The sequence below is a fragment of the Acinonyx jubatus genome, chromosome A1 (assembly GCF_027475565.1).
Source record: "Acinonyx jubatus isolate Ajub_Pintada_27869175 chromosome A1, VMU_Ajub_asm_v1.0, whole genome shotgun sequence".
Classification (NCBI taxonomy): domain Eukaryota; kingdom Metazoa; phylum Chordata; class Mammalia; order Carnivora; family Felidae; genus Acinonyx; species Acinonyx jubatus.
The window spans coordinates 225181472-225207914 of NC_069380.1; the positions used below are offsets into that span (position 1 = coordinate 225181472).

Here is a 26443-nt window from a genome sequence, read left to right on the forward strand (position 1 = left end):
AAACATTTTAATAGATGGTGTTTATTGAACAGTATATTATATCCTATAAAGACTTTCTAACTCTTCCTCTGACTTAAAATATGACTGTTTACACATTTAGTTTTTCTGAGGTGAGCAACAACATTTTAAGGTGCCATTTATTTTATGGTACTGTGAGAGTTACATGAATCGCATGAGCTTAGGTAAATCAGCAGCAAGATAAGAGTCACTACCCAATGGAAATTTTTGCTGTGGTTAGACTGACCAAAAATAAGTGATACAACACAGGATCCTTCGATGTGCTCAAAATGGATATAGATAATATACTGATTTATAGATGAGAACTCTTTAAATACATGTAGTGCTGCTGACGTTTCTAGATAAATTCTCTCCTTGAAAGAGCTTGTGTGAACATCATGCACTTCTTAACATTGACAGTAGCTACTCATTTAGTGACCCTCTGCTCTGGTCTTGATCCATTTTGTGTGCTTTACGCATGTGTTTTCTGTCATTCTGTCATTGTCACAACATCCAGGCTTCATTATTCCCAGCGTACATATATTTGGAAACAGAGACCCAGACAGATGAGCTACGTTGTCCCAGACCTTGGCCAGATGGGGCTAGGACAGAATTCAGCATCCTCCTGGGCCACACTTATATTGCTGATTCTCAAGTGTGTTTTCTAAAATCATCTATTCCTTTATTAAATTTTAAAGCTTGTCCATTATGATGACACATTTCTGAGTTAAAAAAATGTCAAGGTTGTAAAATAGTTAAAATGAAAAGTGTAAGCAAAAGCTTTTGTAAATAGACTGTTTTAGAGTAAAGAAAGAAAAGTCTAGTAACTTTATATGTTTAATTTTAAAGGAGGTGCCTCATTGGACCTTAAAGCTTGTCCTCCTAAACCATCCAAATGGATCCTGGACATGACCTGGCTGAATTTAGTGGCACTCAGCAAACTTAGACAGTTTTCTGATGTCCTTGATCAGGTAACTTGTGCTTTGAATAAACTTATGGCCGTGTCACGGGGAGCAGCTTCCTGATTTATCACCAGCTATAGTATTTGCAGAAGAGAGATTTTTTCACTTTGTCACTCATACAATGGTATTACCTGTGTTTGACCTTGCTCATGCTCACTCAACTCTCTGATAAAGTGAACTCCACCCAAGTTTAACTACTACTGTCCTGTACCATATGTCAGTATCACCAACTGGAGATCCACAAATGGGGAAACTGATAGATTTAATTAGATCATTAGATACAGTTAAGAGGAGATTGAATGGAAAAAAAAATACAAAGAGCCTGTATCTAAATGCCTGCCCATTTGTCCTTGTCTTCTCTTCTTCTTCCTCTCCTTGTCCTTCCACCATTATATTGCTTTAGCCAGGCATCTGGACTTACACTTAATGCCAGTGCTTGGCCCCTTATCTTTACAAGTTATCGTCCTTTCCCAACCAGCCAGTTCCCTATGAATTGTGTATGTACTGGGATCATGGAAGTTGGGTCTGGAGAGTTCAGTTGAGACAAACCAGGAAACAGATTCTTAAACATCAGAAGACCAGAGAGGTCACACTGACAGCAAGGTGGCTTTATTCAGCCATGAGTTGTAGGCTTTTTTATGACCAGAACCTGTGCTAAGGTTGGTTCTTCACTTTCCTCCCAGTTTAAGTTGACCAGAAGCTTAATGTTCAGCTTTTTAAAAATGCTTTGTATGTTTTTATGTATTTTTATGTTTTGGCCTATGTCTGGTGATCTGCATTATTTCTACCATGTAGTGAAATAACTTTCATTTGGGAGGCTTTAATGCAGTCTAGCTTATTCCCCTCGAAGGTGACTCCTAGTGACCTTTCCTCGACCAATATCTGTTCAGTAACAGTTGCTGTCTTCTGGAGATTATCTTGTGCTGAAATCCCTCCATGTCATATAGTCTTTCATGACTGAGGGAAGTTATTGTTTTTTACTCTTATATGATACTTTCTTATATGATACTTTTCTTATATGATGCTTGTCTCTCTTTGAGTTTTTTAAGCTCTAAAGGATAATGGACTGTATTCTTTTCCTCTTTCTCAATTACCTAAAGGAAACATGTGTATCATTATTCATTCGATGATGATATGAAATGTTATATTTCATATTACTCTAGATTAATAGAATATTGACCAAAAAGCTTTTCGTTCAATAATAAACATGCATTAAATGTCTTCTTTTGTGCCAGGAGTGGTCCTGGGAAATGAGGAAGCATATGTGAATAACTAAATGAATTTGTTCTTGATCATGAGAGGATTTCATGGAGCAAATCAGATTTCCTTAAAATAATGAAAATGAGTTTCATTGATTTCTTTATTCCTTACAAAATTGTTACCACAAAGGCATTAGAAGATATTAAACAAATCAAGACTCTCCCTACTTCAAAAACTAGCTGTAAGCTGGCATTAATACAGAGTGACTTTAGCGTAAATCACATTTGATTTTAGACTTCCACACTTTTTGCTACTAGAATATAAAATAATGAAAAGGTCAAAGGATATCTTTCACACATGTCTGGAATGGTCAGAAGGTTTGATGAAAAATATCTGTGAACTGTTACTAAAAGATTTTCTTGTGCTGTGATGCAATTCTTATCCCCTGATATTTCAGATATCAAGAAATGAGAAAATGTGGAAAACTTGGTTTGATAAGGAAAACCCTGAGGAAGAACCCCTTCCAAATGCCTATGATAAATCTCTTGACTGCTTTAGACGTCTTCTCCTTATTAGATCCTGGTGTCCTGACAGAACCATTGCCCAGGTAAAAAGTACATATTAGAAAAAATAGGAGAATATATACTTTTTAAGATTTTTATTATTATTTTTAAGTAATCTCTGCACCTAGTGTGGGGCTTGAACCTACAACTCTGAGATTAAGAGTCACATGCTCCACTGACTGAGCCAGCCAGGCACACCTGGGAGACTATATATATATATATATATATATATATATATATTTTTTTTTTTTTTTTTTTAATTTAAATTTTAGTTAACATACAGTGCAGTATTGGTTTCTGGAGTAGAATTCAGTGATTCATCACTTACATATAATACCCAGTGCTCATCCCAACAAGTACCTTCCTTAATGCCCATCACCCATCTAGCCCATCGCCCACCCATCTCCTTCCGTCAACCCTCCATTTGCTCTCTAGAGTTAGGAGTCTCTTATGGTTTGCATCCCTCTCTCCTTTTTTTTCTTTTCCCCTTCCCATATGTTCATCTGTTATCTTTCTTAAATCCCACATATGACTGAGATCGTGGTATTTGTCTTTCTCTGATTGACTTATTTCACTTAGCATAGACACTCTAATTCCGTCCACATCATTGCAAATGGCAAGATTTCATTTTTTATGGCTGGGTAATATTATATTCTATTGTATATATGTACCACATCTCCTTTATCCATTCAGCAATTGATAGACATTTGGTCTCTTTCCACAGCTTGACCGTTGTTGATAATGCTGCTATAAATATTGGGGTGCATGTATCCCTTTGAATCAGTATTTTTGTATCCTTTGGGTAAATACCTAGCAGTGCAACTGCTGGATCGTAGGGTAGTTCTGTGTTTAACTTTTTGAGGAACCTCTAAACTGTTCTCCAGAGTGGCTGTATTCCCACCAACAGTGCAAGAGGGTCCTCCTTTCCCTGGGAGAATATTTTTAAGGAGAGTTTCCTTTGAAATATAAAGAAATGTTGAAAATTTTAATCCCAATGTGAATTTTCGTCGAGGCTTCTTTGGAATTTTCTAGCAATACCTATGTGCAAAATGAAAAAATAAACAAATATAGCGAGGTGTACGTTTGGGCTAAATGATTTACTAATCTTCTTTGTTCTAAATAGTACAAGAATGAATGAGAATGCCATGTTTTTAAGTTGTCACATAGGTATAGCATAAAGGTGATGTATTGCTCTTCCATACCATTTTTATATTAACTTAGACATGATATGGCTGCTTCATTTTGTTAGTAGTAAAAGAACGTTTCTTTAAATAGGAATGATGAGAAGGCACTAGGAGGAGAGGCAGATGAGAGGGTAGCACAGTATTCCCAAATCTATAGTTGTGATCCCAGAAAGTCTCACCACCCCTGAGGCAGGAGTTGGCTTAAGATTCCTTGAATTTTACGTATGGTTTAAATGTGAATCCTGCCTCCAAAAGATCCATCTTTTCAAAGACCGTTAATTTGCTGGCCCACCATCATGGAAATGTCACTGCTAACAAGACCTGCGGTGTCCTGCCTTCACATGAAAAACTCAGCTTGAATATTCAGCTCAGGTTGATTCCTTAGGTGCTTCTCCCAAGAAGCCATATAGTAAAAATAGGCTGGGTTTATAATGGGATGTGGGAAGTTCAGCGCTTCACTCTCCAGAGGGAGCATTAAAACCGTATGGAGTAACCATCTCCAAAATCCATGTAGGTACCAAGGAATCATGAAAACAACTAGATTCAATGATTTATTGAGAAAAGAAAAATGAGTTTTGCAATGCAGGGCAACTGAGATCACCCTTCCTTCAGTTTTTCTTCTCAGCTTCATTACTTTCATCTTGCCCAAAAGAATTGTCAAACTGTTGCCTTAAGGACAATGTAGAAAGTTCAAGTCGTTCGTTTCTTTCTCTTCCTTCCTTCCTTTCTTTCTTTCTTTCTTTCTTTCTTTCTTTCTTTCTTTCTTTCTTTCTTTCTTTCTTTCCTTCTTTTTCTTTCTTTCTCTTTCTTTCCTCTTCCTTCCCTCCCTTTCTTCCCCTCTTTCTCACTTCCTTCCTCCCCTCTTTCCCTCCTCCCTCCCTCCTTCTCTTTCTTTATTACTTCCTCTACTTTCTCCCTCCCTCTCCTTTTGTTCTCTCCCTCCCTTTCTCTCTTCCTTCCTTTTTACCCCCTCATGTAACATTTTATTTGGTTCAGTGCTAAAATTTAAGTCTACAAGCTCCTTTGTAACTTTGTCATCTTCATCCTGGCGTCTGTCATCTATAGGCTGGGCACAGCCATGGCTTCCTAATTGGGGTCTCCTCTTGCTCCTTCTTGCCCACCCTAGTCAATCCTGTATGTTCTAGAAGAAATGGAAATAAGATATTCTATTCCTTGGCTTTTAAAGTCTTTCAGTGCTTTCCCATGGCCCCTATGATAACACCCAAGTCTTAAGATCTAGAAGTCCTCTCTGGAAAAATGTTTTCTCCTCTGAAATTCTTATGCTCACATTATATTCCTTTTGTGATTTTCAACCAGACACCTTCTTGGGAAGCATATTAGAAGGTCTACAGTGTGGGTATATTCAGTCCCCATTTCCCATAAGCAGCATCAGGCTTGTTCTTGGTATTTCAGCTGAGTATGACTGCCCATGTCAGGGGACATTTGAGGGCCTGGTTGCAAAACCATTGCACTCTCAGAGGGTGTCACATGGTACATACACATTTATGTCTCAAAAGCACCCAGAAAAGAACAGGTGCAGAGGTGTGATTGACCATTTTTAAGCTCAGAGATGTAGGGTGTGGCAATCACTTTGAGAATGGATAGAGCATAGCTAGGTATTCAAAATGGAGGAAGAGCCTGTATTACTGACTGAAATCAAACTTTGGATGTTTTTAAGTCAAAAACAATGGTTTAACCAGTACCACCTTTACTTTGGTCCAGGTCTATCTGAAGCCTCTCTGATTTAAGGGAAACTCTACCTACAACTGTTTTGTGTTTCTCTGGGAATGAAAGTGGGGTCCTACTATGGTCCACCTCACCAAGGCTCACTTTGCCTTGTACCTGGAAAAGTTACAGGGCATGTTGTACCCACACCTGGGCTTTGCTTATTATGTGAGAGCAATTCTTCTGGGGAATCCCACCGGGGATAAAAACGTGGGTCTTACTCTAATGGGGTGGGAGAAGATAACAGAATGGAAGGAAGTTTTTCTTTGAGGGCACCCAATTTTTACCAGAGGGAGAATATAGACTAAAGGTCATACTCACAATAGTATTTTATCGAACATAATTATTTTACCTTATTTGAAAAGAGACTGTGTTGTTAGTCAAAATATTTATATACGGTTGATAAGTTGACATAGCCTGTGATACTGCAAGCATGTATTTCAGTCAAACCAAAATTAACGGTAAGGGAGATAAGCCAAAAATGGAAAGATATGACAATGATTAGGAGAACAATTATGGACTAAATCTTTAAAACATTAATTCATTCATTCAGGGAGTGTCTAATGTATTTCATTCAATAAGAAGTCATTCAGTAATTATCTATTGATAAGTATCCATTAAACCCCAGGCATTGTGCTGCTTACTTGATTATTGGAATGCATATGCATTTCTCTTAAAGCATCCTAAAGAATACAGTTGCCTAATATTTTACATTTTTTATGTACCAGGAAGTAGCCAGTGTATTTGAACCAGGTTCCAGACAAGGAGTCCACCAACTTGGGTTCTGGTCTTTGAACTGTGCGATGTGTGTTGGCAAATAACACAGCCCCTCCACCTATGGAGTGGAGATAGAACAAGAAAAATGTTTATGTCCTATTTCCCTAAGCAGAATTTCTCTGGGCATCAAGATAATCTATAAAAATGAACTTTGGAAGCCACAGTGCATCAGACACATGAAGGGGATAGAGCCACTTTTTGTGACTCCTGTACTGTCTTTGACAGGCCCGCAAGTACATCATGGACTCCATGGGAGAGAAGTATGCGGAAGGTGTTATCCTGGACTTGGAAAAGACGTGGGAGGAATCTGATCCGCGGACACCACTCATCTGTCTCCTGTCTATGGGCTCAGATCCCACGGATTCCATCATTGCCCTGGGGAAGAGATTAAAAATAGACACCCGTTATGTGTCCATGGGCCAGGGCCAGGAGGTCCATGCCCGCAGGCTCTTACAACAGACCATGGCGAATGTGAGGCCAAATGTCTACTCTTATGTTGTTGATATTGCAGGTTATAGAATAGCAATGCAGAAAAGAACTTGAGCATCAATAAGAATTTAAATTTATGCACTGTGTGTTATTCACTAAAGAGGGAAAAGTATAATATCTATTAGGAAATTTTCATGGAAAAATTAGATATAATTTAAGACTTTTTCTGCTGAACCTTGACTTATGGAAAACTTAGCCAACCAGAACATGTTATTTCCCAACCAGTTTGCATAATGCTAAGCCCCACTCCAGATCTCGAACCCTCAGTGCGGTCTATAGCCCCCAACTCTGCCTCCACCATATGCTCCGGCCCTTCCAGCTCTGCTCTTGGAATCCCCACATTCCAGAATCCACCATACCATGCCTTTCTTGAGTTCCAGAATGCATAATCTATGCCCTGGAGCCCCCCATGCCTGGCCCAGGTTTCAGAGGCCAGGAATCTGCCATTACCCTGCCGTGGTACCAGAGGTTTTAGGAAACCTGGCTTGTCACCTTCCAGGCAGGGCTCCTAGAACCCTCTGAGGCTTGCAAATTCTGTAGCATGCAGAGCATGCCATACTCAGGCCTCACATGGGGGCCACCGTATGGTAATCTTGCAAATGGGATAGCCACACCCAGAGCTGGGGCACTTTCAGGGACTTAAATTAACTGAATGCTGAAGGTCCTTCTTCCATTTCATCTCTAGAATTCCATCTCCAGGACAGGGCACTCATGTGTTTACTCTGGTCTGGCATGTCCAGCTCTGCCTGTAGGATCCCTCACCCCTGCTCCCCTCTTCTTCCACGCTTTGACCAAGCAGGGAGGGCAGAAGCACTTGGCTTCTCATTCCTACTGGAGAACGTGCAGTTTTGGTCTAGATGCCTTTCTGGCTTTTTTTTAGACCAGACCTACTCCTTCTTCTCTGAGTCTGAGCTCTTTCCCATATCTCAAAACTCTTTCGGTACCCTCCAGGGAATTCCCCTGCTGACAACGTAACTGGCTGTCTTCACGCCATCCCAAACCCCCATCGCCAGGCCAACCACGAAACCACTGGGTTCTAGGTCCTGGCCGCTCAATCTAGACCCTTATTGCTGTGCTGCATCCTGGTCCATTTCCTCCGGTCTAGACCTGAGCCTACTAGGTTCTGGAACCCCCACATTTACCTTGTACCTCTTCTATTCCCAAATTGTGCCCGGCCCCTGCTTTGGTGAAGGTTCGGGATGGGAAGTGCGTGCTCACATATGCTGTGCTACGTCTGAACATTTGATCTGCAGTTGGGAGGGCACAGTGTGCCCAGAGATGAAAACAAGCATCTACATTTAAGAATGCCTGGCCTCTCCCTCCTCTTGGCCTCCTCTCCTCTCTTCCCTCCCTTCTTTTCACTTCCTCTGTTCCTCCCTCCGCATATTACTATGCTTAGAACAAAAACACCGACATTATTTAACTCTAATTTAAAATAAATAAGTGTTTAATAAATACAGTTTCAGGAAACTAAATTAGAGTATAAATGGAATAATTCAGTTTATCCATGTTTTCTGTTTAGTAGTTTAGTTTGAAGTAGAAGAAAAAAAATCTTTATTATTATTATTAGTGTGATTATAAATTGTCAGAGGTTATAGTTTTTTTAAAAGTTTTGTAAGAAAGGCTTGAGGTGGAGCCCCTGGCTGGCTCAGTCAGTAGAGTGTGTGACTCTTGATCTTGGGGTTGTGGGTTCGAGCCCTATGTTGGATGTAGAGATTAGTTAAAACATAAAATCTTTCTTTTTTTTTTAATTTTTAACGTTTATTTTTGAGAGACAGAGAGACAGAGTGTGAGCAGAGAAGGGGCAGAGGGAGAGGAAGACGCAGAATTGGAAGCAGGCTTCAGGCTCTGCACTATCAGCACAGAGGCTGATGTGGGGCTCGAGCGCACAAACCGTGTAGACCATGACCTGAGCCAAAGTCAGACATTCAACTGACTGAGCCACCCATGTGCTCCAAAGCATAAAAATAAGATAAATAACATGTTAATAAAAAAAGAAAAAGGAAGGTTTGAAGCAATAGACGTAGCACAGGCAACATGGATGGTCCACTCAGTAAGAAGAACACAAAATACTTAATACAGAATGTGGCAATTCCCAAGAAACAGACTCAGCTAACAGAGTCCATGGGGAGGGTTGAAACAGCAAAGTTCTCAGATTCCCCTACATGCTGGGGAATTAAAATTTTTAATTTTTAAAAATTAAAAAAAATTTTAATTTTTTAAAAATTGTGAACAGTGCCAATTACATTTTTCAAGGGGCCAACAATAGTTTCCTTATTCAGCAGCACTCTATATTCCTCAAGAAAATATAAGGGGATATGTGAAATTTCAGAGCAATCAGTTTTATACTAAGATTTTAGATTTGGCGCTTGGTTTATTTCTTGGAAAGAGAAATAACTCAGGCTGCACTAGTCAAACCTAAATGATCTGAAGTTACAGTCAAGAAAACAACTCCAGATTATGATCTGAATATCATAGATCATTTTAGCCAAACTATTCTATAGATTAGATATTAAGTAAATTATTACTACGTGAACTAAATTATTGCCTCTGTTGCTTTATGCAAGGAATATTCTTTTTTTTATTTAAATTTTTTTAAATGTGTGTTCATTTTTTGAGAGACAGAGAGAGACAGAGCATGAGTGTGTGTGTGTGGTGGGGGGTGGGGGGGGTTGGTGGCAGGCAGAGAGAGAGAGAGACACAGAATCTGAAGCAGGCTCTAGGCTCTGAGCTGCCAGCACAGAGCCCAACGCAGGGCTTGAACTCATGGACTGTGAGATCATGACCTGAGCCGAAGTCGGACGCCAAACTGACTGAGTCACCCAGGCGCTCCTATACAAGGAATATTCTTATGCTCATAAAATGCGTTACACAAAAGTAGGGCTTTTTGTGTTCTAAGGCTCTTGTCCTTAGAGTGGTCAGATTCCCCAGAGAAGGTTTTCCCACTGTTTAGAGGGTATATGCCCTACTGCCAGTATTCTGGGAACTCCACGGAAGAAGGGAGGTAATAGGCCTCAAAACTGAGTAGGTAAGTGTTCTTTCACCTGTCTTCGTTGAGGTCCCTAGACCCTTCATGTGTGGATGTCCTCCAGTCTGGACCCTGTCTATTTTGCCCCCTAAAAAAATCAGCTTTCTCTTTTTCTTTGGCAGAGGCTCTTGTGTGAGCCTGTCTTCTCCATTTCCAGAGGAACATCTTAGCACCTACTCTTGAGTGTTTGATGTTATGTGGCATAAATCAGGTTACGTCTCAGGTTTCCTTGAATGCTGCTTGAGGATTCAGCTTTCTTGAGTCTGCTTTAAATGTTACTGATATTGTCTCCACCCTCCCTGTCCTTGTACTTAAGAGTTCATGCCTTTAAAAATGTCTGTTTGAAGGGGTGCCTGGGTGGCTCAGTCGGTTAAGCGTCCGACTTCAGCTCAGGTCATGATCTCACGGTTTGTGAGTTCGAGCTCTGCATCAGGCTCTGTGCTCACAGCTCAGAGCCTGGAGCCTCTCTCGGATTCTGTGTCTCAGTCTCTCTCTGCCCCTCCCCAACTTGTGCTCCGTCTCTCTCTGTCTCTCAAAAATGAATAAAAATGTAAAACAAAAATGTTCATTTGTTGTACTTCTCACGGAACATGGGAGGAGGCTGAGCTAAATGGATGCTTTCATCCAACCATCTGTACATGGCAGTGCTGTTACCTCTTTTGAGGCCTCACTGTGTTTTTTTTTCACAGCTCCTACCATACATTATCACTGCAGTTGGCATGCTGGTATGTTGAGGGACAGGAAAAAATGCACTTATCTCAACTAAACGTAATTGTATCCATAGATTTTTATCTGGATTAATTTAGTGCTTCTCTGTTAAATTTTAATTACTCAATTTCTAAAGGATGTCTTAGTTTGAATCTCTGGGTGAAGCATGAAATAGCCTAATTTCCATTTATTCTTGTTGACTTAGGGGGGATGGGCACTTCTGCAGAACTGCCATCTGGGGCTCGATTTCATGGATGAGCTAATGGACATAATTATAGAAACCGAGATCGTGCATGATGCTTTCCGCCTATGGATGACCACCGAAGTTCATAAGCACTTCCCCATTACGCTCCTTCAGATGTCCATTAAATTTGCCAATGAGCCTCCACAGGGCCTCCGGGCAGGATTGAAAAGAACATACGGTGGTGAGTTGAGGAATACTTCCAAGTTTACAGGAGTTTTTGTGCTTCAGTTGTTTGCTTAAAGAAACGATAAAAACAATTAGCGACGATAGAGTTATAGTAGATTGTACTGTTACTTAACCTGATGAGGAGAGAACAGCACTCTTTGTCATGCGCCATGTGGAACGTGCTCTCGTGGCATGAGGGAGTCAGCTCGTGCTTAGCCCTTTTCTACTTTTTCTGTTTTTCCACGTTACTCTGCTTTGGCCTGTGCCGTTCTCGAGCTGGACACCTGCCTTTTTATGGCAACATAATTTTGTCATTTATGGTCTTCATGCTCCGTATGTAAAGTTGGCCAGTAGCCTCTTCCAGGAGAAGAGGCTGAATTAAAGTTATGACCTGCCTCCATCACATGAAGCTGTCTGAACAATGTACAGGTTTTTTTTGGAGTTGCTAACAAGGCTCAAATTTCTGTCAACCTATAAGATAATGTGGGGATAAAATAGATGTGGAAGGATGAGGGCAGTAAAGCAACAAAATTCTAAATAAAAAGTGTACATGTATATATATATATACATATATATATATATATATAAAATAATTGTAGTTATTTGGGGAATATACTCAGCATGTAGTAGGCTTCTATATACACTATTTTAATTAATAGTAAATTGTTAGTAGTGTATACAGAAGCCCATTGCAACCCGAGTACCTGCTCCTAATAATAATAAAAATAGGCGTGCCTGGGTGGCTCAGTCGGTTAAGTGTCCGACTTCAACTCAGGTCATAATCTCACAGTCCATGAATTAGAGCCTCACGTCGGGCTCTGTGCTGATGGCTCAGAGCCTGGAGCCTGCTTCGGATTCTGTGTCTCCCTCTCTCTCTCTGCCCCTCCCCTGCTCATGCTCTCTCTCTGTCTCAAATATAAATAAAAACATTAAAAAATTTTTTTAAATAAAAAAATAATAAAATTATTAGTAGTAGCAATTTAAATAATAGTAGTAGTATTTATTTTACTGCCCTCATTCTTCCACCTCTAGTTTACCCCCACATTATCTTGTCAGATTGGCAGGCACTTGATCCATGTTAGCAAGCCCCCGGCCACCTCCCCCAATCTCTTCGCAGGTATTTCAGAGAAAGATACCATCTGGACACCCAAAGGTTAATTATAATTGTTGTTGTATGAATGTGATAAAAATAATTCAAGATAAGTGAAGTTTATTATCAGAAATGTACAAAAATGATTAATAACGTATAAATGTAATAAAAAAAAAAAGATGTGCGAGTGATGGTACATTCTTTCACCCCACCGACCACGACAGGTGTGAGTCAAGACCTGCTGGATGTGAGCACTGTGGCCCAGTGGAAGCCCATGCTGTATGCCGTGGCTTTCCTGCACTCCACAGTCCAGGAGAGAAGGAAGTTTGGTCCCCTGGGGTGGAACATCCCCTACGAATTTAATCAAGCCGACTTTAATGCCACTGTGCAGTTCATCCAAAACCACTTAGATGACATGGAAGTCAAAAAGGTACTCTGTGCCCGCCATCTCATGCCACTGGCGATCGTGAGCGTAGGTGCCCGTGCCTGCCCAGCTTTGGGATTGATCCTGTAAGAGTGATGATCTTGTGTGGTTGCAGACATATCTCTAAGTCATGGCAACTGGATCACACTTGCCTCTTGATTTCAGATGAAAACAAATGAACCAATTTTGATTATATTATTATTTCTCAAAACCAAGTTGAAATTACATGTAAGACAACTTGAAAAGCTCTACTGAGGGGGGAAATGGATGAGAAAAGTTGTTTTCTAAAATCCTAAAAAATGAAAATTAAAGCCTAGATAATTTTTGAATCATGTGCCTTTTAAAGAGCTCCCTCAATCTTCTCAAAAACTATCTTCTTTTTTTCTGTTGAACTTAAAGTATGAAAGCATATAGATGCACCGAAGGAGTCTATTTTAAATCACGAGCATGAGATTTGAGTAATGCTCAGGTTTGTCTGTGTAGATTTCTTCCTGCACATTTAACATTGCTAATAAAGAAGGAACAACTGGCATCGATGACCACAAATACGTAGACGTTCCTTGGTGGGGAAAACCAGGATGAGACCATAGTCAGTTGTACACAGCTTTTCTGTAAATTCCCCCAGGGCGTCTCCTGGACCACCGTCCGCTACATGATAGGAGAGATCCAATATGGGGGCAGAGTCACTGATAACTACGATAAGAGATTGCTGACCACGTTTGCTAAGGTCTGGTTCAGTGAAAATATGTTTGGATCAGATTTCAGCTTTTACCAAGGATATAATATTCCCAAATGCAACACCGTGGACAGCTATCTTCAATATATCCAGGTTTGTCAACTTCAGAATTTTATGCATAGAGCAAATATCTGCAGCCTTTTGACCATTTGGATATTTATTTACACTGCAAATACTGCTTTTGAAATAATTTTTAATGGTGATACATACTCTCACTGTAGGTGCCTCCTTCCTATGTTTCTATTCACCTAACAGTTAAAATGTTTATATTTGTTCTGAGTGTGTATTTTGTGTGAATGCCCTCCCTCCCTTCTCATTTATTCCTCAGTGAGGAAGATTCTTTGGGGATAGGATAGGCCGGGCAGATTTTGAACTAGGGAAACCACACAAATCCCCTGGAGCTCTCCACTGTGAGATGTGAGACTTCAGGCAGCTGTAATGACTCATCCTGAGACCTCTGTTCCTTAATCCTGGCCCAGTGGAGGGCCTATGAGTATGTTTAGGAACCTGCTTTCCATAAGCACTTCCTGTCTCAACCTGGGCACCAGTGACGTTCAGGGTGGGATTCTTCTTTGTGGTGGGGTATAACCATATAGAGTGGTTAGCAGCATTCCTGGCCTCCCCCCACTAGCTGTCAGTAGCACCCCCACCCAGTTGTGACAATCAAAACTGTCTCCAGACATTGTCCCCTGGGGGTGGCATCTCCCCAGGCTGAAGAGTACTGCTCTCAGAAGGAATAAGGTAGATTGTGACTGGAAATTTAGGGGAAAAGATCTGATTTGTATTTCAAGGTGACTACATTTTCTGTCTCTATGCCTTGAATGCTTTAGATCATTATGTAGAATTCTCTTTTGCATCTATCTGCGATTTATCTCCAACTGAACAAACTGGAACACGACAGCCCCAAAGGGCTAAATTTGTCAGTACATTTAGAGGTTCTGTGATTTATGTATGTAATGAGTTTATCATATATTATCACCTCTACACTTTTACTAATTCACATCAGAAAATATATTTGTTTTAACTGTACTATGTATGTCTTTAAATCATCAGCACTGAATAGGAAAGTGCCTATGAAGATATAAATTTAGATATGCCTGTACATATCTTTATTTACATATACCTCATTGCCCAGTGAACTTGAGGCTGCTCATAAAAGACATTATGTAAAAAGGAATAAAATAATGGAGGAGAGTGCAGGAACAATATGAAGAAGACAATAATAAAGTTTAGGATAATATTCACATGTAGAAACAAATATCAAATTGTAGGTACATTTTCTTTCTTTCAAATAGCTGAGTTCTTTGCCCGCTTTTTCTATTTCTGATTGTCTCTTGCTGTCTCTGCATTTTTAAAAAATGTTTATTTTTGATACAGAGAGAGAGAGCGTGAGTGGAGGAGGGGCAGAGAGAGAGAAGGAGACACAGAATCTGAAACAGGCTCTAGGCTCTGAGCTGTCAGCACAGAGCCCGATGCGGGGCTTGAACCTACAAACTGTGAGATCATGACCTGAGCCGAAATCGGTCGCTCAACCGACTGAGCCACCCAGGCGCACCCCCTGCACCAACTTTTTTTTTTTTTTTTAAACTGTTTATCTATGTCTCTGCTTTTCCCTCGGACTTGGTTGCTCTCAATATTCCTCTTTGTTCCTAGTCCTTGTCTTTCTCCCTGGGACAGTACAGTTCCTGCTGTCAGCCTTCTTTGGGCCATAATTGCTAAAACTGTCATTGTCTGGCATCTCAAAAAACATAGTAACTGTTAGTTATACCACATTTATTTAAATGATTGGTTCGAATTAAATCAGACCTTCAGAAAACAAAGTACTAATCCGTAGCTCCCTTTTCTTATTTCACATATTCTAAAATAAGACAGTGTCTCTTTGATTACATTTGCCTGAGGTACAGCATTAGAGAACCATCAACTTACTATGTTTCTCATCGTTCATCTTCTTTTGAGACAACTTTTGATTCTTTTCTGGAGAAAGTATTGAGATTGTAGCCTGACACAAATACGAGATCATGTAACTACTCGGCTTTTTTGGGAGGAGATTACTTTATGTTCTTTCTTTATTTTAAAATTCAAATATAGTTGACACGCAATGTTACATTACCTACCTTAATAAAACCTACCTACCTTAATAAAAACATTTGTTTCTTGAGACGGTATAATTTACCTGGTGTTCATGTCGGCCGTCTGGGCTTCCCTGGGGTCTTTGTTGCTCAGAGCCTGCCTTCCTGCGACAGCCCCGAGGTGTTCGGGCTGCATCCCAATGCCGACATTACCTACCAGAGCAAGCTGGCCAAGGACGTGCTGGACACCATCCTCAGCATCCAACCCAAGGACAGCTCCGGTGGAGGGGATGAGACCCGGGAGGCCGTGGTGGCCCGGCTCGCTGACGATATGCTCGACAAGCTACCCCCAGACTATGGCCCATTTGAGGTGAGTTGATGACATCCTGACAAGATGTCAATGGTGGATGTGTCTGTCTTGTTGTGGGAGTGAGGAATAAGGAAGGAGGGCAAAAAGTGATTTTTCTGAAAGTGAAAGAATATTTAAAAACTCACTTCCTGAAGAACCAGCAAAAGAAGTTTTTATTTTTTATTTTTACGTATTTTGTTAAAGAAGTCTTTAATTTTTTTTTAACATTTATTCATTTTTGAGAGACAGAGAGAAACAGAGTGTGAGTGGGGAAGGGGCAGAGAGAGAGGGAGACACAGAAACGGAATCAGGCTCCAGGCTCTGAGCTGTCAGCACAGAGCCTGACGTGGGGCTTGAACGCATGTCGTTCAAGCGAGATCCTGACTGAGATGCTTAACTGACTGAGCCACCCGGGTGCCCCAAAGTTTTTAAATCTATAAATGTAATCACTTCAAAGTATAAATGATAAAAGAAACCTGACAAGAATGTTGATGTTCATAACTAGGTTTTAAGTATGTACCAATGGGTTAGGATTGTTTTTCTAGAACTTTCCCTTGAGGTGCTTCACATTATCATTTGTTCAAAGGAAAGTAGTGTAGTTTTAGAGTAAAGCACCTGATCATTTATTTTTTTATTTGAGAGAGAGAGGAAGAGGAAGAGAGGGAGAGAGAGCATGAGTGGGGAAAAGGGGCTGAGGGAGAAAGAGAGAGAATATCAAGCAGGCTCCATGCTCAGTGTGGAGCTCAATCCCATGACCCTGGCATGTTGACCTGAGCCCAGAGCAAGAGTCAGATGCTCAACCAACTGAGCCACCCAGGCACCCCAAGCACCTGATCATTAAAAAAAATGTTGCATAACATAATGCACACCTTAAAATTCTGGGCTTCTTAATTTCAGGGAGCCATATTTATATCATTAATGCAATGCAGCTTCACAGGTTTTGAAAATTAATTTGTCTTTTTAAGATGTAAGTAACTTGTAAGCAAAATTTATGAGTAGGAAAGTTAATTTTTTAGGCAGTTTAGCAAATGTTACTGAAAAGATTTACCCTGAAGACATTTTTAAATCTTGGATAAGAACACAGGTGATTCACTTACTTTCCACATAGTCGTAATAGATGACCCAGACTAACCGTGTGACTCTTTTGTCACAGGACCATCATGTTCTTTTATATATTGACCTTTTCTACCTGGTTTTCTGACAGGAATCTGCAGCATTTTGTTTCTTTAGCATCCTATTCTTTTCCACAAAGCATGTCCTTTTGGTTGCTGGTGCTATAGACTGAACTCAAGGACTTATTGCCAAGGGAATAATTTCCCCTGGAAAAAACTGATCACTTGCTTGGAGAAAATCAATACTCTTATCAGCTTTCATAAGCACCTCTCATTGTAGTATCAGGAAAGAGGTCATTCATATCTAACAGTGGTTGAAATATTTATGAAGCAATAAAAGTATCTAAAAATATCATAACAGTAACATAAATAACTGCGGTAACTAATGGGGTTTAGGAGAGTCCGCTCCCTTTGGCTGACTTTGTCGATGCTGCCTGAGGATAAAGCAACGCGGCCCAGCAGGGCAGCTGATCGATCCTTAGGAGAGTCTCAGTAAATACTTGTAAGATGGGAATGGATGGCTGGGTGGGTGGGTTGGAGGAAGAACGGATGAATGCTCTGATGGAAAGCACAGAAAGCTTTTAGAACAGAAGCCTAGTCTTTTGAAGCAGCCAGCAGAATGGTTGTGCATGTGTACCTGTCTGCTCGCGTGTGTCTGTGTGTGTGTTTGCAAGTCTTAGGCAGGCAGGTAAGTGAATGTTTCCCAGTGAGTGCAATTGCCATTTGGAAGGCTGTGTGGTTATGGTCATGTGTTTCTCTTCTACTGCGAATGAATGGCTGCCTGTCCTCTCCCACATGGGATGAAAAATTGGCCGGTCATCTAACAGATGTTTCCTTTTATATTTCTTCTTTGTTTTCTGGCAGTGAAAAAAAAAATCTTAACCATTGATGGGATTGTAAGATTTGGGGTCTTTTCGGCAGCCCCAGGGTACCAGTTACATACACGTTTGTAGTGTCAAATTTTTAACACATGTTCAATGTCTCCATGGCAGGTGAAAGAGAGGCTGCTAAAGATGGGGCTGTTCCAGCCCATGAACATCTTCCTCAGGCAGGAGATAGACAGAATGCAGAGGCTGCTGACTCTGGTCCGCACCACCCTGATGGAGTTGAAACTTGCCATCGATGGCACTATCATCATGAGCGAAAATCTACGAGATGCACTGAATTGCATGTTTGATGCCAGAATTCCTGCTCAGTGGAAGAAAGTATGTTTTAGTCCGCTCTTATTCCACCTAATCACTTTATTGTTGTAAATAGCTGTGATTGGCAGGTGGAAAGCTTTTGGAGCGTAATTTACTTAAAAGGGTTCTTTTGTTTAGGGACTAATCCCCTTACTGGCTTGTATTTTGGGAGCGTAGGTAGGGAAGGAGACTATTTAGCATCTCCCACATATCAGGCACTCTGCTAGGCCATTGCATGTGTTATTTCATTTACATTTTGCATTTATTGCCCTCATTTTGCAGGTAAAGAATGTGAAATTGGGAGATGCTAAGTCTTTTCCCAGATCACACACCTAAGAAGTCCAAGAACCAGAATTTAAACCCCAGCTCTGTTGGACTTCAAAGCCCATGATGTTAGATTCATAGAAAGAAGTGTTCCTACGCACACACATGCACACACACACACACACATGCACGCACCAAAGAGAAACATTTTTCCCTGCTCTGCCTGGAGGTAGTGAGAAGTATATCTCCAGGTAACAAGAAAATGATTTAACAATATGCTTACTGATCACATGCTGGTGCTTGTGCTAAATGACAAGATGTGCTTTTGGTAAATACTTGTCTACTTGGAGTAGTAAAAGGAGTACCTGAGTATCTTTACCAAGCATTTCATGCATTGTGGGAGGTTATAAAGATTTGGGGGTGTGGCAGGAGGACTTGAGAGGGCAGGAGGCAGGGGCCAGTTGTAGGGGAATATACGGGAGGGCAACATCTAGAAAAGGGATTGGGTCATGCAGTGACTGGACCTTTGGCCTTTTGGAAGCTGCTCGGGTAAATGGGAAGGTGAGACGTGACAGGGTTAGGACTGGCAGCCTCTCCCAGAAGAGACTCACTTAGCACTGGCACTCAGACATCTCACCCAGGGCTTTGGAAACGTAGGATCAGCTTTGCCCAGACTCCATCATATCCTCACCTCTAATGACTTCGTTCCCAAAGGCGGAGAGTTTTCTATCTGGACTGACTTTCCTCATTGGCCGGTGACAGAGGGAGAACCTTCCTGGTCACTGGCCATTGCGGGTTCATTCCTCACTGAACCAGCCCTCTCCACTTGGTCAGCACCTAGAAGGCTCTGGAACAGGGATCCTTGCCACGAGGCACCTTCACATAAACAGTTCCCTGTGCCTCACGTCAAATGTCGTATAAACACATCCCTTTCAGTTAACATGTCTATAAAGATAGGATAGAATGAGTTACCTAATTTTAAAGTGTGGTCTTTTTGGGGTGCCTGGGTGGCTCAGTCGGTTAAGCGTCCGACTTCGGCTCAGGTCATGATCTCACAGTCTGTGAGTTCGAGCCCCGCGGCAGGCTCTGTGCTGATAGCTCAGAGCCTGGAGCCTGCTTCGGATTCTGTGTCTCCCTCTCGCTCTGACCCTCCCCTATTCATGCTCTGTCTCTCTCTGTCTCAAAAATAAATAAACGTTAAAAAAAAAATAAAAAAAAATAAAGTGTGGTCTTTTTATGCAGGTTTGTATTCTATTCAACTTATTATCAGTCTTTGGAATCTCATTATCTCTTGAAAAATAGGCAAATTAAGTCTTAAGAATTTGAAATTCAAGTGGTATATATCTACATAGGATGATCACTACATTTATTCATACATAAAGTATTCCAATTATAATAAAATGATATAAAACATGATTGGAGATACCTACCAGGACAGCTGCTGATAACACTAAGGACATAACCATCCCACTGTAATAATAGAAGTTCCACATGTGAATTCAGGCAGCATGTCACAGGCAATGAATGCAATTAATTTGTTGGTGGTAAGGGACCCGTGTTTCCATTTCTGCTCCTTCATCAGAGGAAAGAAAAGTTCATTCTAAGGGACAAGAACTTCAGAAAATAACTGTTGTTTGCCTCATTAAAAATGAGAAGTGGAGAAAGGTACGATTTATCATCCACAGAATATATTTTAAAGGGGCCACAAGCACATTTATGGAAATAGAAATCCTGTTTTGCAGTGTATCTATTAAAAATATAACCTGACGGGGAAAGAAAAAATGTAACCTGTGGAAACCTATTTAATTCAATTAATTGTTTTCATTACTTTATAGCAGAATTGACAGTGAATATATTTGTACGTGGAAGGTGATTCTGTTGACATCAGAACCTTGAACAGCATACTGAGCGCTGAATTGATTTGGTATTCATGGGATCATTAGCTGATTCTGTTGTATCTTAATATCAGTAAGGAGGAAGAATATTTTGAAAACTTAACTGTCAAAACCCAAGGGAAATTCCTGTCTTAGGGACTTCTAAATTCTAAAAGTGAAATTGATATTTCATAATTTTTTTTTCTGTGAACATAGCTAGTTACACAGCAGAATTTGATTATTTCAACATATGCATTTCAGGCATCCTGGGTTTCAAGTACCTTGGGTTTCTGGTTTACTGAGCTTATAGAAAGAAACTGCCAGTTCACCGCCTGGGTTTTCAATGGCCGACCCCACTGCTTCTGGATGACAGGCTTTTTTAACCCCCAAGGATTTTTAACTGCAATGCGTCAGGTAAGAGCTCCCATTTGCACCTGTTGTGTTATTATGGTTTTCTTCTACAAGGTTTTCTTCTGCCAGTATAGTTTTAAAGACTGTAATGACACAGAGAATGGCTGTCTCTCTTTGGCCCCAGCAATGACATTGTCCTGAAAGTAAATACAGCAACTTGTTCTCAGGCTGCTAGGTTGAATTTCAAAGTATTTATTTGGTATTTTTATATTTGATATGATTTGATATTTCTTTTTTAAAGTATAAGTGCTTAAATTAGGACACGGGTACTGTTTATGACACAATCTTTTTAAGTACAATTCTACTTCCTTTGAATTAGGGTAATCCTGGGTTCCGCTTTGATCCCCGTGATGCTCTTTATGTTAAGATAAACCTCTAATTGTTCCCTTCGTCCTTTGCTCTTGTTCTTGTCCTGAGCAGGAAATAACTCGGGCCAACAAAGGCTGGGCCTTGGACAATATGGTGCTTTGCAACGAAGTCACCAAGTGGATGAAGGATGACATTTCTGCCCCTCCCACAGAGGGTGTCTACGTCTACGGCTTGTATCTTGAAGGTGCAGGCTGGGACAAGAGGAACATGAAACTCATCGAATCCAAACCAAAAGTGCTCTTTGAATTGATGCCCGTCATAAGGATTTACGCAGAAAACAACAGTAAGTTGTCTTACGCATTCAGGGATGGTGGGCATTATCAGATTGGATAATGTTATAAACACAAGATCTCATTATTCTTGCTATCATGTCATGAGGACTTTATTATTTTATCAACTAGCTTCACATTCGCCCCATGTTTAATGAGTACTTACTGGCTGCTAGGCACTATTTTGAGTGTTATAGGGGAGACGATGGTTCTAGATAGTTCTTTCCTATCTATTAAAGCAGGTGAAATATGCATGGATGCTCATGAAACATTAGCTTATGAGATAAGGAGCAAGTGTTTGGAGGAGTTAACAGATGGTAGGAAAGGAAGGTGGGTAGGAGTGGGAAGAAGGGGTCAGGGGCGGGGTCTCAGGAGCAGGGTCTGGACAGGGGGTGGGAGGATGGATAGGATGAGGTGGGGCAAGTGGTGGAAGGAAGGCTTTCTCGGCAGGACTGCTCAGGGCCCACCGGAGGTGCCAGCTCTACCAGCTTGGAGAGTTAAGCCAGGTTGGAAAAGCCAGATTGAATTCAGGGACGTGTCGCTTCACCCAGTAGCTGGCGGTAAAATGCTGGATTCATATTTCAGCCTGTGAACATAGCACGTCTATGAAACACACGTTTTTCCGCTTTGGCAAAAATCTGTTTGACAAGTCTAAAAATACCTAAAATGGTTTCCACCATTGGCCTGATGTGTTCTGGAGGCTTTCGTTACATTTTACTCAGCTAATATCTCCTCGGCGATAACCACCTTTCAGCCCATGTGACCATTGCTTGTTTATTTCATTTTTTTTAAGTTTATTTCTCTAATAAAAATTGCATATACTTAAGGTGTAGAACATGATGTTCTGATATACATATATGGTGAAATATATGGTGATATATGGTGATATACATATATGGTGAAATGATCGCTAGAAGCCATACACTCTGGAGGTGGCCATGGCAGTGGAAGCCAAGGAAGTACCGATTTTGTGACCAAAACACAAAAGATTTGTCTTTAAACAAGGAAGGAGAAGACAGTTTCTCCTGGAAAGATAGCTTCTAGTATCCCCATCCCTTAGATAAATACCACATTTGGAAACATGGGTGAAGGGAAGAGAGTTTATAAACTATGAATATTTCTTTTTTAAGCAAATATTTGCTGGGTGCCTGATATATGCCAGCCACAATCTTAGGTGCAAAGGTCACAAAGATAACGATGAACCAGATCCTGCCCAGAAGGGATTCCGTCTAGTGAGGGAGACTTACAAGGAAATCAATAATTAAAATAGAACTTGACACATGTTAAGATAGAGATACGGTCAGGATGCTCAGGGAGCCTAGAAGGAGTACATGACGATGCCTGCGAGGTCAGTGGAGACTGCTTTTGAGAAGTGCTTTGAGGCTAAGAATGAGTGTAAGAGAAGTTGGCGATAGACTTTTCTTGGCTAAGGCAAATAGCGTTAGCTCGCTTGGTCATTCAGTGAGTATTTATGTGGTATTGGCCATCTGCCATGCTCGACTCAGGTGCTGGGGGTGCGACAGTGAAAAAAGACCAGGCACAATCCACGTTCTTAAGGAACTCCGTGTCAAGGAGGGAAGGGCAGCCAAAAAGAGGCAAATACAGTTGATCCTTGTTACTCATGGATTCTGTGCTTATGAATTCACCTCTACTTGAAAATTTGTTCGCGATGCTTGTGGCTTGGTCATTTGCAGGCATGCACAAAGCAGCAAAAAAATGTGAGTCGCCCCACAGGCATGTTCCCACCTGAGGTTGAATAAGGTGACACTCTGCCTCCTTGATCCACTCATGCTGTAAACAAGTGTCCTTTTTGTGGTCTTTGTAGTATTACATTTTCCACACTTTTGTACTTTGCACTGTTTAAGGTGGCCCAAGCACAGTGCTGAACACCAGGGCTATCTGCTGTTCCTCAGCGCAAGAAGGCTGTGATGTGCCTTATGGAGAAAATACGTGTTAGGTGAACTTTCCTGAGGTGAGAGTTCAAGTGCCGTGAGTCCAAAGCCAGTGAATCAATAATATATGTTGGAAAGATATCTTTAAACAAACACACGCCTAAAATAAGGCTATGTATTGATGGGTTGGCGAAGCTGTCGTGACCAGAGGCCGGCAAGAACCTGCCCTGCCTGTATTTCCTCTTGGAGCAGTGGTTCAGTAGAAGTCCCATGATAATGGCAGTTGACTATAAATGGACATACTGCCTTTAGACAGCTCTTTTTTATGAAGAAAATACACACACGCTAGGCCAGGGAGCTGCTGATTTAGGGGCCGGGGGAGAGACTTGTGAGGAAAGAACACTGAGCCGAGATTCAGCTGACAGAGGGCAGCATGCTGATGTCCAGGAGCAAAGGGGGGGGGGGGTGCAAATGCGTGAGGTAGCAATGGATGTGCTGTGTGTGAGGAGGAGAAAGATGGCACATGAAGGAAGAGGGAGCCCGTGAAGAAAGCGGGGCATCAGAAAAGAAGAAGGAAGGTGCTCGGTAGGGTCCTTGATGCACGGTGTTGCTCCACGTACCCCGAGTGCATCCGACAGGATAAACGTGTCTGGTTGAGCCCGGGCAAGCGCGCTGCCTGCGGCTTCGTATTTATTGGGTTGTGTCAAGACCTGGCTGGGGCCATGGTTAGTTTAGAGAAATAATCAGTATGTGTTCTTTTACCCAAAATTAGTATTTTAGAAAATTTGCTTTATCGCATCCCTGGATCTAGTCAACCAGTTGCAAAAACATTTCCCGTAGAAAGTAAAAGAAAAATCTTCCTCACGTTCAGTCAGGTGTTACTTTTATACATCTTGTGACTAAGCGGTGAAAGCCCATTGCAACATGACTTTGAACATCTCAGCAGGGTATTAATAAAATAATTTTATAATACAGGCACTTCTTTATTATTTAAGAACACATTTTTATAGAAGGATTGTACTCACCCTGCTGGGAATTAGTCAGCAGTGAGGTTCATTAGCAGCAGGTTAAGAGAGAAAATAAAAAGCAAGGAAAAAGTGACTAACTTAAAAGTGCTAAAAAAGAAAAAGAGACAAACTTTCATTCTTGTTTCTTTTTTTTTGGTTTCAATAGGAGTTGGTGCAGACTTGTTTTGCCAAATAGCTTTGTTGCCAGAGAAGTGTTTTTTAGCGATGAAAGGCTAAAAATTCCATTGCTATTTTCATATTATAAATCTAATTTTCATTTAATTTTGATAACTGAATAAGGCTCCAATTGAGATAAAGAGGTGTAGCATCACTAAAGACCAAAGGACACTCCAAAAATACAGTGATTTAAAGTTAAAATTCTTATAATAAATTGTTTCCATGTTAACATGAAGGGCAATTTTCAGTTTAAATAATTCATCATTGAATTTTCCATACAAGACTGGTTTGTTTTAGAAAGAAGTCTAGGTATTTATTTTGACTTTAGAAATTGAGCAATGTGTCCCCAAATGCTTATTTTATTCATGTTTCTTATTAGGACATCATGAGAAAGTCACCCAAAAAGTGTGAAATTCACCAGAAGGGCAAAGCTTCCCACATCCACTCAGGCTCCTTTGCCCTCAAAGGAAATTGAAAAGAGGCAGACACGGGGAAAGAAATGTACCTTTGGCCAGTAGGGTGAGAAGGATCTCACCCTAGGTGAGGACACCCTAGGTGTCCGCAGATAATGAGGAAAAAAGTGAAAAGTGTTTCTAAGAATATCTTTTGACCCATCCTGATCCAACAGTGTGCAGATATGGGGCTGGGGGTGGGAATAGCCCCAGGGGGTGACCGGGAGGTGGAGACGTCCTGACTCTTGAACCCCATGCATTTGATCCACCTTCTGTGTGTAAACTTGGGACTCAGTTAACGTCATGAGGAAGATGAGTCTGGGAAATTTGTTTCAGTGAAAAGATAAGAATACACGTATATGTGCGCATGAGTGTGTGCGCACGCATGTGTGTGTGTGGAAAGAGAGAGAGGAGAAACCTAACACATCTTGGGTGCCTACTGCATTCTGGGCATCATACTATGCCAGTCGTTCTCATATATTAACTAACTTAATCTTTACAAGTCTGTAAGGTATATCCTGCCTAATCTGCAGATGGGGAAATTAAGGTGTAGAGATGTATGTAATTTGCCAATGATTCCCAGCTACCAAAGCTGATGTCAGAATCATGTTTGTTTGTTGTGGGATGAATGCAATCCTCTGGCAATTTCTGTGGTTGATGTTCTACTTCAGACTATGCATTTAGGGAGTCTCTGTGTTGTCAGGGATGAAGCTTCAAAATGAAGGCTAAATTAAAGGGTGCCTGGGTGGCTCAGTCGGTTAAGTGTCCCAACTCTTAATTCCAGCTCAGGTCATAATCTCATGGTTTGTGAGATTGAGTCCCTTGTCCATGCTGTCAGCATGGAGCCTGCTTGGAATTCTCTCTCTCTCTCTCTCTCTCTCTCTCTCTCTCTCTCTCTCTTTCAATAAAGAAACATTAAATGAGGACAGCTTCTTTACATTTTGAAGTCATGCGTTTATTTTTGTCAGGTACATGGTGAAGTAGACAGAGAAAAAGTCACTGCCCATTTGGGTGGGAGCTCTCACTCCCTGTGGCTCCCTCCCTGCATGCTGTAGGTTAAAGGTGGTCACCTCCCTTGCCAGAGGGATGGGCACAGGTTCTCAGATAAAAGACAGCCTGCATATTTGCATTGTATTTCTCGTTTTATTACCCTGGTAATTAGTCATGTGGCTTTGGAGGAGTGTCAAAGATACCGTATATTGAAGTCACGTATCTAGTTATCTCTGATTCATTTTCACACCTGCCTGCAAAGACATAGAGGTAGACACACACACACATTAATCCCAACTATTGCTGAGATTAAGGGCCTAGGCTCTTGAGCCATTCGGGCCAGGTTTGATTCTTACCCTATCACCTACAGCTTCGTAACCTTGGACGGATGGCTCACCTAGTTAGTTTCCAGTTTTCTCATCTGCAAAATGGATTTAATAATGGGACCTGTCCCATAAGTTTGTTAAGAGCATTAAACCAACAATGTCTAGCACATAGTTATCATACAATAAATAATTTTGCTGTGACTACCGTTATTAATATGTTAACTCACATGTTTGTTGTGGAATGAAAAGGAATACATCAAGAGTGCACTATTTAATCACTTAAATGTTATTTGCGAAGAGGAGTTGAATAAAGGAATGATTTAAAGGTGGTCTAGGGAATCTCTGTGTGACTTGGTTGTTTTAGATATTAGAGGAAACATATGGTGTAATGGTATACTCGCATTTGGAT

At 41.0% G+C, this 26443-nt stretch overlaps 1 protein-coding gene across 2 annotated transcripts in view; it reads left to right on the plus strand.

Annotated features, from left to right (window-relative positions):
- Positions 1–26443, plus strand: part of DNAH5 (dynein axonemal heavy chain 5) — a 283808-nt gene that overhangs the window by 253646 nt on the left and 3719 nt on the right. For both annotated transcript variants that reach the window (XM_027074356.2, XM_053202043.1), the window contains exons 69-78: positions 847–968; positions 2617–2766; positions 6634–6879; positions 10839–11058; positions 12357–12562; positions 13182–13385; positions 15516–15731; positions 17815–18027; positions 20403–20555; positions 20973–21204. In XM_027074356.2, the coding sequence (XP_026930157.2) occupies positions 847–968; positions 2617–2766; positions 6634–6879; positions 10839–11058; positions 12357–12562; positions 13182–13385; positions 15516–15731; positions 17815–18027; positions 20403–20555; positions 20973–21204 (1962 nt within the window). The remainder of the gene's footprint in view (positions 1–846; positions 969–2616; positions 2767–6633; positions 6880–10838; positions 11059–12356; positions 12563–13181; positions 13386–15515; positions 15732–17814; positions 18028–20402; positions 20556–20972; positions 21205–26443) is intronic.